The sequence below is a fragment of the Papio anubis genome, chromosome 18 (genome assembly GCF_008728515.1).
Source record: "Papio anubis isolate 15944 chromosome 18, Panubis1.0, whole genome shotgun sequence".
NCBI lineage: Eukaryota > Metazoa > Chordata > Mammalia > Primates > Cercopithecidae > Papio > Papio anubis.
Genome location: NC_044993.1, coordinates 53,553,768 through 53,568,081, shown reverse-complemented (window position 1 = coordinate 53,568,081; position 14,314 = coordinate 53,553,768). Strand labels below are relative to the sequence as shown.

General features: G+C 42.9%; 1 protein-coding gene across 1 annotated transcript in view; it reads left to right on the top strand.

The window, feature by feature from the left end:
• The window catches only part of VWA3A (von Willebrand factor A domain containing 3A), a 142,667-nt gene that overhangs the window by 72,005 nt on the left and 56,348 nt on the right, over positions 1-14,314 (top strand). The window contains 4 exon segments of the mRNA XM_031658403.1: positions 7,691-7,979; positions 12,539-12,560; positions 12,562-12,626; positions 12,938-13,061. Of these exon segments, the coding sequence (XP_031514263.1) occupies positions 7,966-7,979; positions 12,539-12,560; positions 12,562-12,626; positions 12,938-13,061 (225 nt within the window). The 5' untranslated portion in view covers positions 7,691-7,965.

The following is a 14,314-nucleotide window of genomic DNA, read 5'->3' as shown; positions in this document are numbered from 1 at the left end:
GCAGTCTTCTGTTTCTACTTATTCCAGGCCAAAAGATCTTAGCTTTTAAGATCTTAAAGTATGGGCTGGAGGAGCAAATATAGAGGCCCAGGGACCATGTCACAGCTTAAACTATAGCTCTCTCTGGGGGTGTCAAGATTAGCCCAACTGAATAATAATAAAATATTTACAGTTTGCTGCTAATTCTTCCTCGTGTGGCCCTTTGAGGACCCTCGTGGGGAATTGGAGGATTAAGACATGTTAAGATTTAGATGTTCTTGGGTTATAAGATTGAGGGGTTTCCTTGGAGGTGAGATTTGAAGTACTATGTCTGGGAAAGTTCCAGGCAAACTAGGGTGAGTTGGTCACCCTACCCTATCTTCACACCATCTAAATCTTCTCCTGATTTGTAACACAGGTTAGAGGTTTTTGGAGGGTTATTTTCTATAAACATTATTGAATAGGTCAACTGGAAATTGTAATGGTAGATTTATGCTCAGCTGCTATGGTGGAGGGGACACTTTTTCTATTTGGTAATACCTTAGGAAAAGGTAACACAGTGGCTTTAAAAACAATAACATGGGTTCAGAAATACCTTATTTTGACTTATTCGTCTATCATCTCTCTTCTAGCCACTATGAGAAGATTATAGGAAAAACACCAAGACTAGAGGACTCTGGGTTCCTTTTATGCAAAGTCAACTCTTCTGGGTCACAGTTACCCAGCAACAAAAATAAAGGTAGTTATTTATAAATGGTATTCAAGATAGAAAGCACAATGTATATTTTTTAAGAGTTTTGGTTCTTTTCCCAGGAGAAGAAAACACTGTGGGTTGGTATTTTCAAGCACATTCAAGGGTTTTACAAATCAGCCCCAGTTCCAGTCACACACAATCTAAGACCACCCAAGATAACATTTCAAGAAGAGATTTTTCACAAGACTATAAAATTTCAGAGCTGGATGAAATGTCAAAGAGCATGTCCAGTATCTCCACTTTCCAGGTGAAGAAATCGAGGCCTCAGACTTTTCCAAAGTCACTCAGCTAGATATCAGCAGAGCACTCGACATAGGAAAGAATGTCTTTGACATGTGGGCCTTGAACTTAAGACCAACATTCATATTCTGTAGCCATTGAACCAGTCTTCCTTCAACTGACAGCCATTCACTCCGATCCATCCAAATCAATTCTGCCAAAATACTCGTAACACAAAAGAAAGCATATTATTTTTGTGTTCACATTTCTGTCATTCCCACTGTCTACAGAATGAAATCCAAACTCCTTTAGCATAGCTTTGACAAGCCTTTGTGATCTGTCTTCAAGCTCTCTGTTCAGTCTTATTTCCCACCTCTCTTTCTCTTCCCTTCTTACTGAGAACCAGCCTGTTCTCCATTCTACATTCACTACAACCTGCTCCCTGCCCCGGCTGTGTCTGTACCACCTCCTCTCAGTTTTAAGATTCTCCCATATTTGAAATATATCTAATCTTCTGTGCTTTGTGTCTCTCTTGCTTATGCTTCTGTAGCAGAAATTGCTAAACAGGAATAGACTGCCTGGATTAAATCTCAATTCCACCATTCCAACTGTGTGACCCTTAGTAAATCATGTAACTTATGTGAGCCTTGGTTTTTTCATCTGTAGAATGGGACTAATAATATTACCCACCTAAGGGGGCTATTGTTGGTTTAAAAGAGATAAAGTTCCAAGCACATAGTAAGCATTCGAATGTTAGTTGCTGATATTGTCATTACTAAGTGCTTTTGTATAACTGTATAAACTCTTGAATGCAAAGAATATGGCTTCCTCATTGTGTACTCCCTAGAGACCTGGCACAGTGCTTTATACACTGAATTATGAAAATTAAAGTTGGGGCTCCATGACAAAGGAAAATTATGAAACCATATTTCCTGGAGATTTGAAAGACAGAGTCATCAATCTGCCAGGTTTGTTTCAGTGAACTTCTTTCTGAAGGCAGAGGCTTGCCTAAATCAGCCTTTATAAGGATGGTCACTTTATTGGTAAGTATTTGGCTATATAATATGTCAGTTCCATTGACCTCCTTCGGATTTCCCTATGGACTCCAGATCCTTTACTACTGAACTCACAGGGCTGTAACACTGATACTCTACAGAGAGGACCAGGATGATGCCAGCACCCCGTTCATCCTGAGTGAACTCTCTGGAGGCCTCGTCAAGCTTGTGGGTTCTCTGCTGTCTTGAAGCCATCCATCCATTTGACATGTTTTGCAAAGACTTGGTCCTGGTTTTAATCATTTCAGCTAAAAGGAATGGACTCAAGGATTTCATCTCATTTTAGACGCAGTTGTCCTCAATTGGCCTTTTTACGGCACTTGTAGTAAATATGGCCAGTGTATTTGGTCACTATTAAATCAATCCTCATTCATTATCCGTCAGGGCAAGTCAGTGAAGTAAATACTGTGTTCTGACCTCTGGCACTCTTTCTCATGTTGTTTAAATATTTAATATTGTCCAAGGCAATTCAAGTATTTTCTTAAATAAAAAATATGAAAACTCTCATTCTTTTCCATTTCTTTGTTCTCTATGACAAATGCAAAGAAGTTGAAGAATCAAAATCCTTTCCATAATAAATTGCTCTTTAAAAACTCACATATCTAAGAAGGCTTTTGACTACCTCATCTTCTAAATGTTTTACTAAGGTAGGTAGTAAGCGGCAAAATGAACTTACTTGGTGCAGTCCCACCCTTACATGTACCACTTCAATACTTCACGTAGTTTCTGCCTTCAGGGTTATCAATAACTTTTTCCTGCCTTAAGTGCTATTGTGGAGAAAGAAGTTATGACCCTGAACCAGAACACAGATTTTCTTTTTACAATAACATATATCTGTAGATTTTTTTTGAAAAACACAAAAATAATGTAGGAAACAAAAAGTTCCCTCCTCCACAATCCACCTTCCAGAGATAACCATTGTTAACAGTTTATCGGGTGTTTTAACATTTTAACAGACATTTTACTGATCAGATTAACAAAAGCAAGATATTATCTATACCTGCCGCTGCTTTTTTTTTTTTTTTTTTTTTTTTTTTTTTTTGAGACAGGGTCTTGCCCTGTCACCCAGACTAGAGAAAGTACAATGGCACAATCCTAGCTCACTGCAGCCTCAAACTCCTGGGCTCAAGCAATTCACCCACCTCAGCCTCCCAAGTAGCTGGGACTACAGGTGCATGCTGCCACGGCCTGCTAATTTTAAAAAAAACAAATTTTTTTGTAGAGATGGGGATCTCAGTATGTTGACCAGGCTCATCTCCCAGTCTCCTCCTGCCTTGGCCTCCCAAAGTGCTGGGAGCCATCATGCCCAGTGGCTTTCTTTTTTGACTTAATTTGTGATGTAGATTTTTCTATGTCAGTAAATATAGAGCTTCCTCATTTTAAATGCATAGTATTCCATTTGATACATATCAAATATGTGTCTTCCCATTTTGATGTACATGAGGTTGCTTCCCGTTTTTTGTTATTGCAGATAATGCTGCTGTGAACTTAGGCCTTGGGTAACAAAACCTTCTCAAATGTCATAATAACCTGACATTCCAACTGAAGCATATCAACTATTAAAGGAATTCCTATTTTCAAAAGCACTGTGGTTAAACAATAGTGGCATTCTCTACGTTTAGAGAAAGAAACTAACAGTAAATTCATGTGTTATGTGCTTTCCCATATGTCATCTTAATCCTCTACCTGTGAAGTACAGAGTGGTGTTTTATAGACTACAAAACCAAGGATTAAAAGGCTGAATACCTTACTCCAGGTTCTGTAACTAGCAGCTGGTGAATATGGGTTTCACAGCCAGGCTCCCTGACTTCAGATCTAGGACTCCTGCTGTCCTGCATCGCCAGTGTGGCTGGTCTAAAGGGAATAAAAATAACTTGTCCTGCTTGCATGATTCCTTGGCTCAAACATGAGCAGCTAAATCTATGGTTTGCTTCTTCTGGATGTGGAATGCAAACAACCATAAAAGGTGGTCCCTATTTAGAAACACTTTCCACTTTGTTGAAAGGAAAAAAAAAAAAATGTAAGAAAAACCTCCCACTTATTAAGTTGTTTGTGTCTAATCTTCCATCATGCCCCTCATTGTTGAGCTTTCTCTTTGTATTCATTGTTCACTGGTTTTTTGGTTTTGGTTTGGTTTTTGGCTGCTCACTGCAGTCTCGACCTCCTGGGCCACCATCCTCCCACCTCAGCCTCCCAAGTAGCTGGGACCACAGGTACACACCACCATTTGTGGCTAATTTTAAAATATTTTGTAGAGACGGGGTCTCACTTTGTTGCCCAGACTGGTCCTGAACTGGCCTCAAGCAGTCCTCCCGCCTCGACCTCCAAAGGTGCTGGGATTACAGGCATGAGCCACCATGCCCCAGCCCATTGGTATTTTATAGTGCCAACTTCCTTGATGGATGAAGCTAGATGAGGGCATTGATTTTATTGGGGTCCTTTCAGGATTCCAGCACCCAGGGAAATTTTCCCACACCAGCTGCTCCTCACCCCTACTCCCAAAGCACTTAAAACTCAACTGGATCCCTTCTACTGGACTGGTAGGAATTAATTGGTTATTGGAGTACTCTTAAGTTGTACAGAAGGCCGGGCGCGGTGGCTCAAGCCTGTAATCCCAGCACTTTGGGAGGCCGAGACGGGCGGATCACAAGGTCAGGAGATCGAGACCATCCTGGCTAACCCGGTGAAACCCCGTCTCTACTAAAAAATACAAAAAACTAACCAGGCGAGGTGGCGGGCGCCTGTAGTCCCAGCTACTCGGGAGGCTGAGGCAGGAGAATGGCGTGAACCTGGGAGGCGGAGCTTGCAGTGAGCTGAGATCTGGCCACTGCACTCCAGCCTGGGTGACAAAGCGAGACTCCGTCTCAAAAAAAAAAAAAAAAGTTGTACAGAAGTTCATGGTTCGAACATTTGGAAGCTCCGCCCCACCCCCGCTGCCACCCACTAGTTGATCATCTGTCTACATGTTACTGCTGAGACATCAATTGTCACAGGCTAAATGAGGCAGTAGTTTTACTGTGTTTGTCTCACATTTGGGGAATGATAAACTTTGGTGAGCTGGGAACTCCTGTGTCTGTGGACTCTTCCCAGAATGCACCAAGGACCCACTTTCTCTTAGAGATTGCCATCTTACCAAAGTATTGCCACCAAACATGGAACAAGTCTCTACTCCCTCTGATTTTTAGATCTGTGATTTTTTTTTTTTTTAATCTGTCTGGGAGAATTTTGGCTTTCCTGAGAGGCATGTTTGCCTAGCACCATGGTCCCTTTGGTTTAAAAAAAAAAAAAGGCTCTTTCTTTTTGGAAAAATTGTTCTTTTCCTACCTCAGGTCATGTGGTTTCATGGAGCCGATTTCACCTTCTTGGCTTCAGAGCTCGACACAGAAGCCAGGCTTGGCCGGAGTCATCGTGACAGATTCAGAAATTAGCATGGCATGTGACCAGCCTGGGACTTTGCTGGAACTCCTGGACAGAGGTGTTCTTCTCTTAGAGTTGCTCAGTTGTAGGGGAAAAGTTTGGCACTGCTGGCAGCCACACCTGAAGAGCCTCCTGATCAAGCCATCCTAGAAGAAAGGAAGCTGAGAAAGGAAGACAGTTCTGTTAACATCACTTTAGCTTTTGGATCAAGTCATCCCTGAAGCCAGAACTATCCCTGGATTCTTGTGTTATTTAAGAAAATAAATTCCTTTTTTTCCTTAAACCAGTTTGAGTTGGGTTTCTGTCTCTTTTAACTGAAATAATCTTTACACTCCCACTTTCCTCATGACATTAAACACATTCCTCACCTCCCCTGCTTTGGCATGTCACTTTAATCTTTTCGTTAGCTTAGGCTTTTACAAAAGACAGAAAAAGTTACTTCAGGCTACTGCTTCTCAACCCAACCCAAAGCACCTGCTCCTGGTTTGAAATGGAGGAAAGAAAGAAGGCAAAACAAATTAATATCTGAAAGATATATCCCACCATACTCCTGGGCAATGGGACCACGCTAGAGCTCCTAAATAAAAGACCAGAGATGAGTTGACCCTGATCCATTTCCAAGAGCCTACGGTAGGAGAAATGTCTGTTGTGCTCTGATGCTTTCCATGGGTGTCGTCATGATCTGCATCCTGAAGGGAGCCAAGTAAGATGGTACCCACACAGCTTTCCTCTTGATGGGTCTTACAGCCTGAAAGGCTTACTCTGCTTTATCCCCCTGGCAGAGATCTATTCAGAATGTGTGTTGTGTAGGCTCAAGTAGAAGAAAGCAGAAACAAAGAGCTTCCAGTGTTGGACTTTACTTCTATGCACAGTGTTGAAAACCCATATATCCAGGAAGCAAAGAAAAGTGTGAGGGTGGTAGATGACCTGCTTGGGGTTCCCATGCCTAAAAGAAAAAAAGATGTCAAAATTAGCCAGCCCCTTCCACCCAAAATTTCCATCAAGATGGGCACAAGGACCCTCATCTCTTGTTCACAGAGTAGCCATTGGTTGCTCACAGCCCCTTGGGACCTCCTTACCTCTTTCTGATCTTCCTCATTTTCTGCCTTATTGGTGCTGGCCACATAACAAATGCCATGGACTTATACATGGTGTTCTCAACCCTGGTGACCAGTGGTTAATAAGCAGTTTCTATTTTGAGCATGTTGGTTGTTTCTGACCTGGCCTATAGGCATGGCTGCTGCGGTCAACATCTGAAGGGTGTTCCCTACCATATGATGACTACCACAGGTGGCATATGTTCTTTATTTTTGAGACAGGGTCTTGCTCTGTAGCCCAGGCTGGAGTGCAGTGGTGCGATCATAGCTCACTGTAACCTTGAACTCTTGGGCTCAAGCAATCCTCCCACCTCAGCCTTCCAAGTAGCTGGGACTACAGGTACAAGCCACTGCACCTGACTAATTTTTATTTTATTTTATTTTTGTAGAGACGGAGTCTCACTGTGTTGCCCAAGCTGATCTCAAATTCCTGGCGTCAAGCAATCCTCCTGCCTCAACCTCCTAAAGTGCTGGGATTACAGACATAAGCCACCACCCAACCTTATGTTCTAACGATAAAAGTTTATAAAACTTATAAAACTCTCAGAAAGTGAAAACTGATTTGAGAAATGTCCTGGATTCGAAAAACTAACTACAGATCCTTTAGCAGCTTGCAAGTTGGTTGACTTCGGAGACATTAATTACTTTGTCTGTCTTGACGGCTATAAAAGAAGGGTTTAGAGAGGTTCCCAGCTATGGGCCAAGAACTAGTTACATCATAATCACCTGGGGCCATTGTTAAACATGCACATTCCCACACCTTTTCTCAGTTCTGAATCAATCTCCTGAATGGGACTGTTTTCTTAGCAAACAATCCAGGTGATTCTCATTGGTACCCGGGCTTAGGAACCACTGTGGCAGATGATCTCTTCTGATGCAAAGAGGTCATTGAGCTTGGCTGTATTAGCCAGGTTTAGGTGGGGCTGGACCAGGTAGGGATAGGGGACTGTCTGACCTCTCCCAGGGATTGTGTTCAGGGAACCCAAGAGAATCTGAGGAGGAAGAGAAAGTTACCACCTTTGCCACACGTGGCAGAGTTCTCTGGAAACTTTCCTCCGTTCCTACCACAGGAAGGCCACAGGCACCAGGGCTTTACTGGCCTACACCATAGTTCTGTGCTGACTGAGAGGTTCTGAAATTTGAAAAAAAGGTCTAAATCCTGCTTCCAGGTTTTCGTGAAGGTGGAGAAAAGCAGAGTGACCTGGGAGAAGTGGTTATCAACAACACAGCTGTGACTTCTTCCCTGGAATGAGGAAGGTTTTCCCTTTCCCTGCCCCGAGCTGCAGTGGTGCAGTCTGTTACCTTGGAGACCAGCTAACACATTCCCACAGGGCAAGCTTCACTGCTGAGTTGCTTGGAGGAGCTTGGAGAAACCAGAAGTGAGATCTAGGAGAAGCAAGGCCCTGGAGTGCCAGGAACCCTTCTCCTAAAGATGGAGAAGTAAATGAAGAAATACAGGTGAGGGTGAGCGTCATCAGGGTTGACAGGGGTGGTGACAGAGGGGGTAGGGGAGGCCAGATGCTAAGCTCTGGACTGAGTGACAAGATTGAGGTAGCCTGGGGTGTGAAGCGTCCACTCCCTACATGCTGAGCATTGGGCTAAATGCTGGGGGTGCCAGTAGACAAGGAAGTCATGGAGCCAGTCTGGGAGACAGGCCATGACAACTCCATATGACAAAGTGAAGGGACAGCAACAGGAGGACTTCCACAGGAGGAGTGGTTTCCTCCCTGGGGGATTGGGGACAGTGAATGGGGTTCAGGAAAGACTCCTATTATTATTATTATTATTTTCACCCAATAATCAAGGTTCCCTCTCTCCCTTGGACCAAAATGCCATCTGCCATGGACTGGTTTGTTCTTTTCCTCTCCTGCAATCACCCCCCAGTGTAATTCAGCTCACCTTTGCCTAAACTCTGGACCTGCTCTGAATGCATTTATTCAACAAATGGTTTTTGAGCAGCTACTATGTTCTAAACTCTATTTTATGCAAAAATATCCTAGCAGTGAACATTACTGTCCTGGCCCAAATGGATCTACTTCTAGTATGTTTATGTGGGAGGGGTGCGCAGAGGTTCAAACAGTAAGTAACTAAATATAGAGAAATTATAAAACAAGTAAATAAGTAAATATATAGAACGTATTTACTTATAAGTAAATAAGTGAATATATAGAACGTATTTATATATTCTATATAATGGAGGTGCCGTTTGAGTTAAAGTACTCACAGAAGACCTCTCTAATAAGATTTCATTTGAGCAAAGGCCTAAGGGAAAGAGCTGCGTCCTGTTCATGTCTATCTCCCCAACACCTGTTCTCTCTGGCACGCAGTGAGCGCTCTATAAATGTTCATGAAACACATGATTGTTTTCATGTCATATGCTGAAGTGCTTGAAGATGCAGCCCACATTTTATGGTATTCTACTTTTTTTTTTTTTTTTTTTTTTTTTTGAGACAGAATCTTGCTCTGTCACCCAGGCTGGAGTGCAGTAGCGCAATCTCAGCTCACTGCAAGCTCCACCTCCCGGGTTCACACCATTCTCCTGCCTCAGCCTCCCAAGTAGCTGGGACTACAGGCGCCTGCCACTACGCCTGGCTAATTTTTTTTGTATTTTTAGTAGAGACAGGGTTTCACCATGTTAGCCAGGATGGTCTTGATCCACCCGCCTCGGGCTCCCAAAGTGCTGGGATTACAGGCATGAGCCACCGCGCCCAGCTGGCATTCTGCATTTTTATAGTACTTCGTATTTCACAAAGCACTTCTACTTTCTCAATTTCATTTGATCCTCTTGATAACAGTGTTGAAGTAGGCAGGTCAGTTACTGCTGTCCCCATTCCATTCTGAAGATGAAGAAACCAAAGGTTCAGCACTTTTGTTGTTGTTGTTGTTGTTTGTTTTTTTGTTTGTTTGAGACAGAGTCTCACTCCATCACCTAGGCGGGAGTGCAGCGATGAGATCACAGCTCACGGCAGCCTCAAACTCCTGGGCTCAAGTGACCCTCCCACTCCATCCTCCCCGGTAGCTGGGACTACAAGTGCACACCACCATGCCCAGCTAATTTTTTTTTTTTTAATGTATGGACAGAGTCTCATTATGTTGGTCAGGCTAGTCTCAAACTCCTGGGCTCAAGCAATCTCCCTGCCTCAGCTTCCCAATGTGCTGGGATTGCAGGCATGAGCTATTGCACCCAGCCCCATGCTCTTTCTGGAGCACTATTTTGTTTTGTTATTTTTATGCATTTCAACCCCTTCTCCATCAGCCTGCACCAGTCACCCCAGAATCTAGTCGTGCAGTCCTCTGAATTCATTAAGAGCTGTTAATCACTGACTGGAAAGAGGGAAGTGAGACACTACGGGGCGGCCAGTGTTCATGAGGCATTTCTACTTCAACAGTCTCTGCCATTAGAGTCTCCCAGGACAGCTTGCTGAAGTAAAGCCGTGTGTGTGTGTGTGTGTGTGTGTGTGTGTGCGCGTGTGTGTGTGTTTTAAAGCATTGCCACATTATCGTGATGCTTCCCAGAAAACAAAGCATCCTCTGAATAAAAGATTAAAGACCTGAAAGAGAAAAGCAAGTTGCCAAACCATTATTAGGCTGTGTAATTTAATGATTTCACAAGAACACACACTCTAATGTTTAAGCTGCAACTTTATTCAGAGTCTCTCACTTGCTGTGTCTTAGCTGGTATTTTTTTTGGTTGCAAATAACAGAAAGCTAAAGGAGCTAGCTGAAGCAAAAAAAGGTAGAGAATTCTAAGAAACAGTATCTCATGGGTATCTCATGGAACCCAAGAGCAGAAAGTCAGGTCTCACACGTGCCTGGCATATATAATTAGAAATTCAAGAACCAAGGCAGGTTGGGCATGGTGGCTCACGCCTGTAATCTCAGCACTTTGGGAGGCCAAGGCAGGTGGATCACCTGAGGTCAAGAGTTTGAGAACAGCCTGGCCAACATGGTGAAACCCCGTCTCTACTAAAAATACAAAAATTAGCTGGGCATGGTAGTGGGCGCCTGTAATCCCAGCTATGTGGGAGGCTGAGGCAGGAAAATCACTTGAACCCAGGAGGTGGAGTTTGCAGTGAGCCGAGATCATGCCACTGCACTCCAGCCTGGGGGACAAGAGCAAGACTGCGTCTCAAAAAAAAAAAAAAAAAAAAACCAAGGGAGTTTTTCAACCTCCTGGCCCTTCACCTTCCCTTCTCAAAATATTTATCGAGTGTCTGCCAGTCCCTGCTCTCATGTAACTTACAGTGTAAGGGGAGAGACACACAAATTTTTAAAAATCCCACTAATGAATGTATCATTCCAAATTAAGATACCTGCCCTAAAAGAGCATAGTTCTATGAAAGTCTGAATAAAACAAAGGAAACCGAAATAGAATGGGATGCTGGAGATTTCCTGGAGGAAATGATATCTGAGCTAAAATGTCAAGATGATTAGGGTAGGGGAGAAGGAGAAGAATGTTCCAGAGCAAAGAAGCAGCACATGAAAAGGCCCTGTGGTTAAAGGAACTAGAGAATTCCAAGAACTGGAAAGGGAGGCCCTTGTGGAACACAGAGGAGAGCAGTGGTGAAGTGGGAAATCTAGAGGGGTAGGTGGGAGCAGCCAGACCTTGAGGGTCCTCAGCTGCCAAATGAAGGATCTCAGTCTTCATCCTAGACATAGAGAAGGCTTTGGTCAGTTTTAAGCAGGAGGGAGAAAAGGGGGTGTAACATTGGATTTGGGTGTGGATTTTTGTTTATTTTTTAGAGACAGAATATCCCTCTGTCGCCCAGGATTGAGTACAGTGGCATGATCATAGCTCACTGCAGCCTTAAACTCCTGAGCTCAAGCAATCCTCCTGCCTCAGCCTCCCAAGTAGATGGAACTACAGGCACATGCCACCACACCTGGCAAATATATCTTTATTTTGTTTATAGAGATGGGGTCTCACTGGGTTGCCCAGGCTGGTCTTGAACTCCTGGCCTCAAGTGACCTCCTGCCTCAGCCTGCCTCCCAAAGTGCTGGGATTATAGGCATAAGCTACTGTGCCTGGCCCCTTGATTACTTCCTATCACATGCTTTTAGTTCCTTCAGCACTTTCCACAATTTGTAATTATTTTATTTAGTTTTTTAATATCAGTCTCCCCCTGTAGAATATAAGCGCTGGGAGGACAAGGACAATGTCTATCTTAGTGGTTCACAACTAGGGACAATTTTGCTGTCCATGAGATATTAAGCAATGTCTGGAAACATTTCTGATTGTCACATTGGGAAAAAGTGTGGAGGGATGCTACTGATATCTAATAGGTAGAGGCCAGGATGCTGCTAAACATCCTACAACATAAGACGGCCCCCACAGCAAAGAATGATCCGGTCCAAGAGTTAAAGTGTTGAAGTTGAGAAAGCTTTATCTTGTTCACCATTGTATCCTCAGCACCAGGCACAATGCCTGATACCTGGTAGGTGTTCAATAAGTATTTACTGAATGAATTAATTAAAGAAGGCACAATGGCTCACTCTTATAATCCCATGACTTAGGGAGGCTGAGGAGGAGCTCTTGAGGCCAGGAGTTCGAGGCTGCTATAAGTTATGTTAGCACCACATTACTTCAGCCTTGGTGACAAAGCAAGACCTTGTCTATAAAATTTTTAAAAATGGCCAGGCATGGTGACTCACACCTCTAATCCCAGCCTAGGTGGGAGGATCACTTGAGCCCAAGAGTTCGAGACCATCCGAAGCAACATAGTGAGACTCCGTCTCTACAATAAACAGAAAAAAATAGCTGGTCATGGTGGCTTGTGCCTGTAGTCCCAGCTACTTGGGAGGCTGAGGTGGGAGGATTGCTTGAGCCTGGGAGGTCAAGGCTACAGTGAGCCATGACTGGGCCACTGTACTCCAGCCAGGGCAACTGAGTGAGACCTTATCTCAAAAAAAAAATTAATTTAAAAATGTAGAAAAGCGTTGTGCTGAATATAGATATCCCCCAAAACTATTCTGTATGCCACATTTATCCTGTTTTCTGGTATTCTTTCCTTCTTTAGGAAAATAAGCATTGGGTGTTATTGCAATGGCTACACAAACTAGTCACGTCTTCCATGGCCAAGAAAATATGTTTCTGGAAAACCATTGGTAAGCATAGTTCTCTGATTTTGCAAATGAAAACAGCAACAGCATTTTGCTCATGGGAGCTGAGGGTGAGACTGGGTCATTGAATCTTCTTAGAGTCACCTGAGGGCTTTAGTTATCTAAATAATAAAATATCTCATGGAACTGGAGTCCACATTTTATCAGGACTCTGCAGGAACCCTTCTCAGTCACTGCACAGAAAAATGTTTCTAGAATCTTTGTAGGGACTAAGGCAAAGAGAAGAGGCACTGGGGATGTCAAACCAATCAATGCCCAGTGCACAGGCATTCATCAAATTACTTTATGTTTTGTAGCATTAGGAGAAACACTGGCAGAGATTCAAAGAAGTCACTAAAGCAGAAGAATGTGAATGGACTTGGTCAGAATTCAGACAATGGATTACTGGTTACACACGTTAACCAGACACAGGACTTACTGGTAAAGACCATGGCACTTTAACTGGGTCGTGATACTACAAATCATTCAGGGAATGCAGAATGTGCTAAATTCTGGGGATTTCTTCCTTCTCATAGGATTCTAGGACTGAAAAAGATTAATTAAGCATTTATTGCTAATCCTCTGCCTTTAGAAATGACTGAAGAATCTCTCTGTTTATATATAGAAGTTGTATAGCCTATTTGGCCATGTCACTAAATATTCAGGAGCATGTGAAGACTCTGATCATGCTATCAAGGCCTGAAGTCTTAAGCATTTGATTCTAAAATTCCCCTTCCTGAAATTTGCTTTGCTTTTGAGATTCCCTGAAATCTAGATTCGGAAATCCATTTCAGGAAGTGCTGTTGGACAAATGGGGCATAATAGGAGAATAAACCTCTAACCAGACTACGATTTTAGGCTGACCTTCAATGGGCCTTCCCAAGAGGATGAGTGGATTGTATAGAACTCAGAATTCATTCTAACAGGGAAACAATGGCAATCGGTGGTTGCCATGTTCAAGCAAGGCTAGTGCACAACCATGTATCTAACCCACACTAGAGTTTAAATATGATACCTTTGAAATGATAGTCAAAAACAATCCAGTTATAATGCTGGCAATTAAACAATCAGAAAAATACTCATGATTTACTTAGGTTCTGGCACTTACAGGAAAGCAAGTTTAATTACAGGAGATGAGGAAAGGTTGATAGAGTTTTGAGATTCTGAAGAAGTCTTGTAATGAGTTCAGATGTTGATGACATGCATCTTTCCTCTGATTTTATATCAAAATGCATGACTTCCCAGGTGTACACAGGATCATTCTTATATTTATCAGCCACAGCTGGGGCCTCCTTTGCCTTGCAGATGAACCTGAAGGAAAGAGGGAAAGGATTGCTCCAACACAAAGATCTTACCATTCTCTATGCAAATGAACTAGTTGAGTTACATAATCAGCATGGCCTAAAGTCAGAATCCATAATGTGTTTAATAGTGTGTCTTCAAGTATGAATAATACAAAATCTGTGTCCTAAAACGTGACATTATTTCAAAATCAACACAGATGGAAGAAAGGTGAATTATTAAGTCCACCATGCTCACCAGGCACGGTGGTTCACATCTGTAATCTCAGCACTTTGGGAGGCCTAGATGGGAGGATCGCTTGAGTCTAGAAGTTTGAGGCCAGCCTGGGCAACATGGTGAAACCCTGTTTCCACCAAAAAAAAAAAAAAAATACACAAATTAGCAAGGTATGG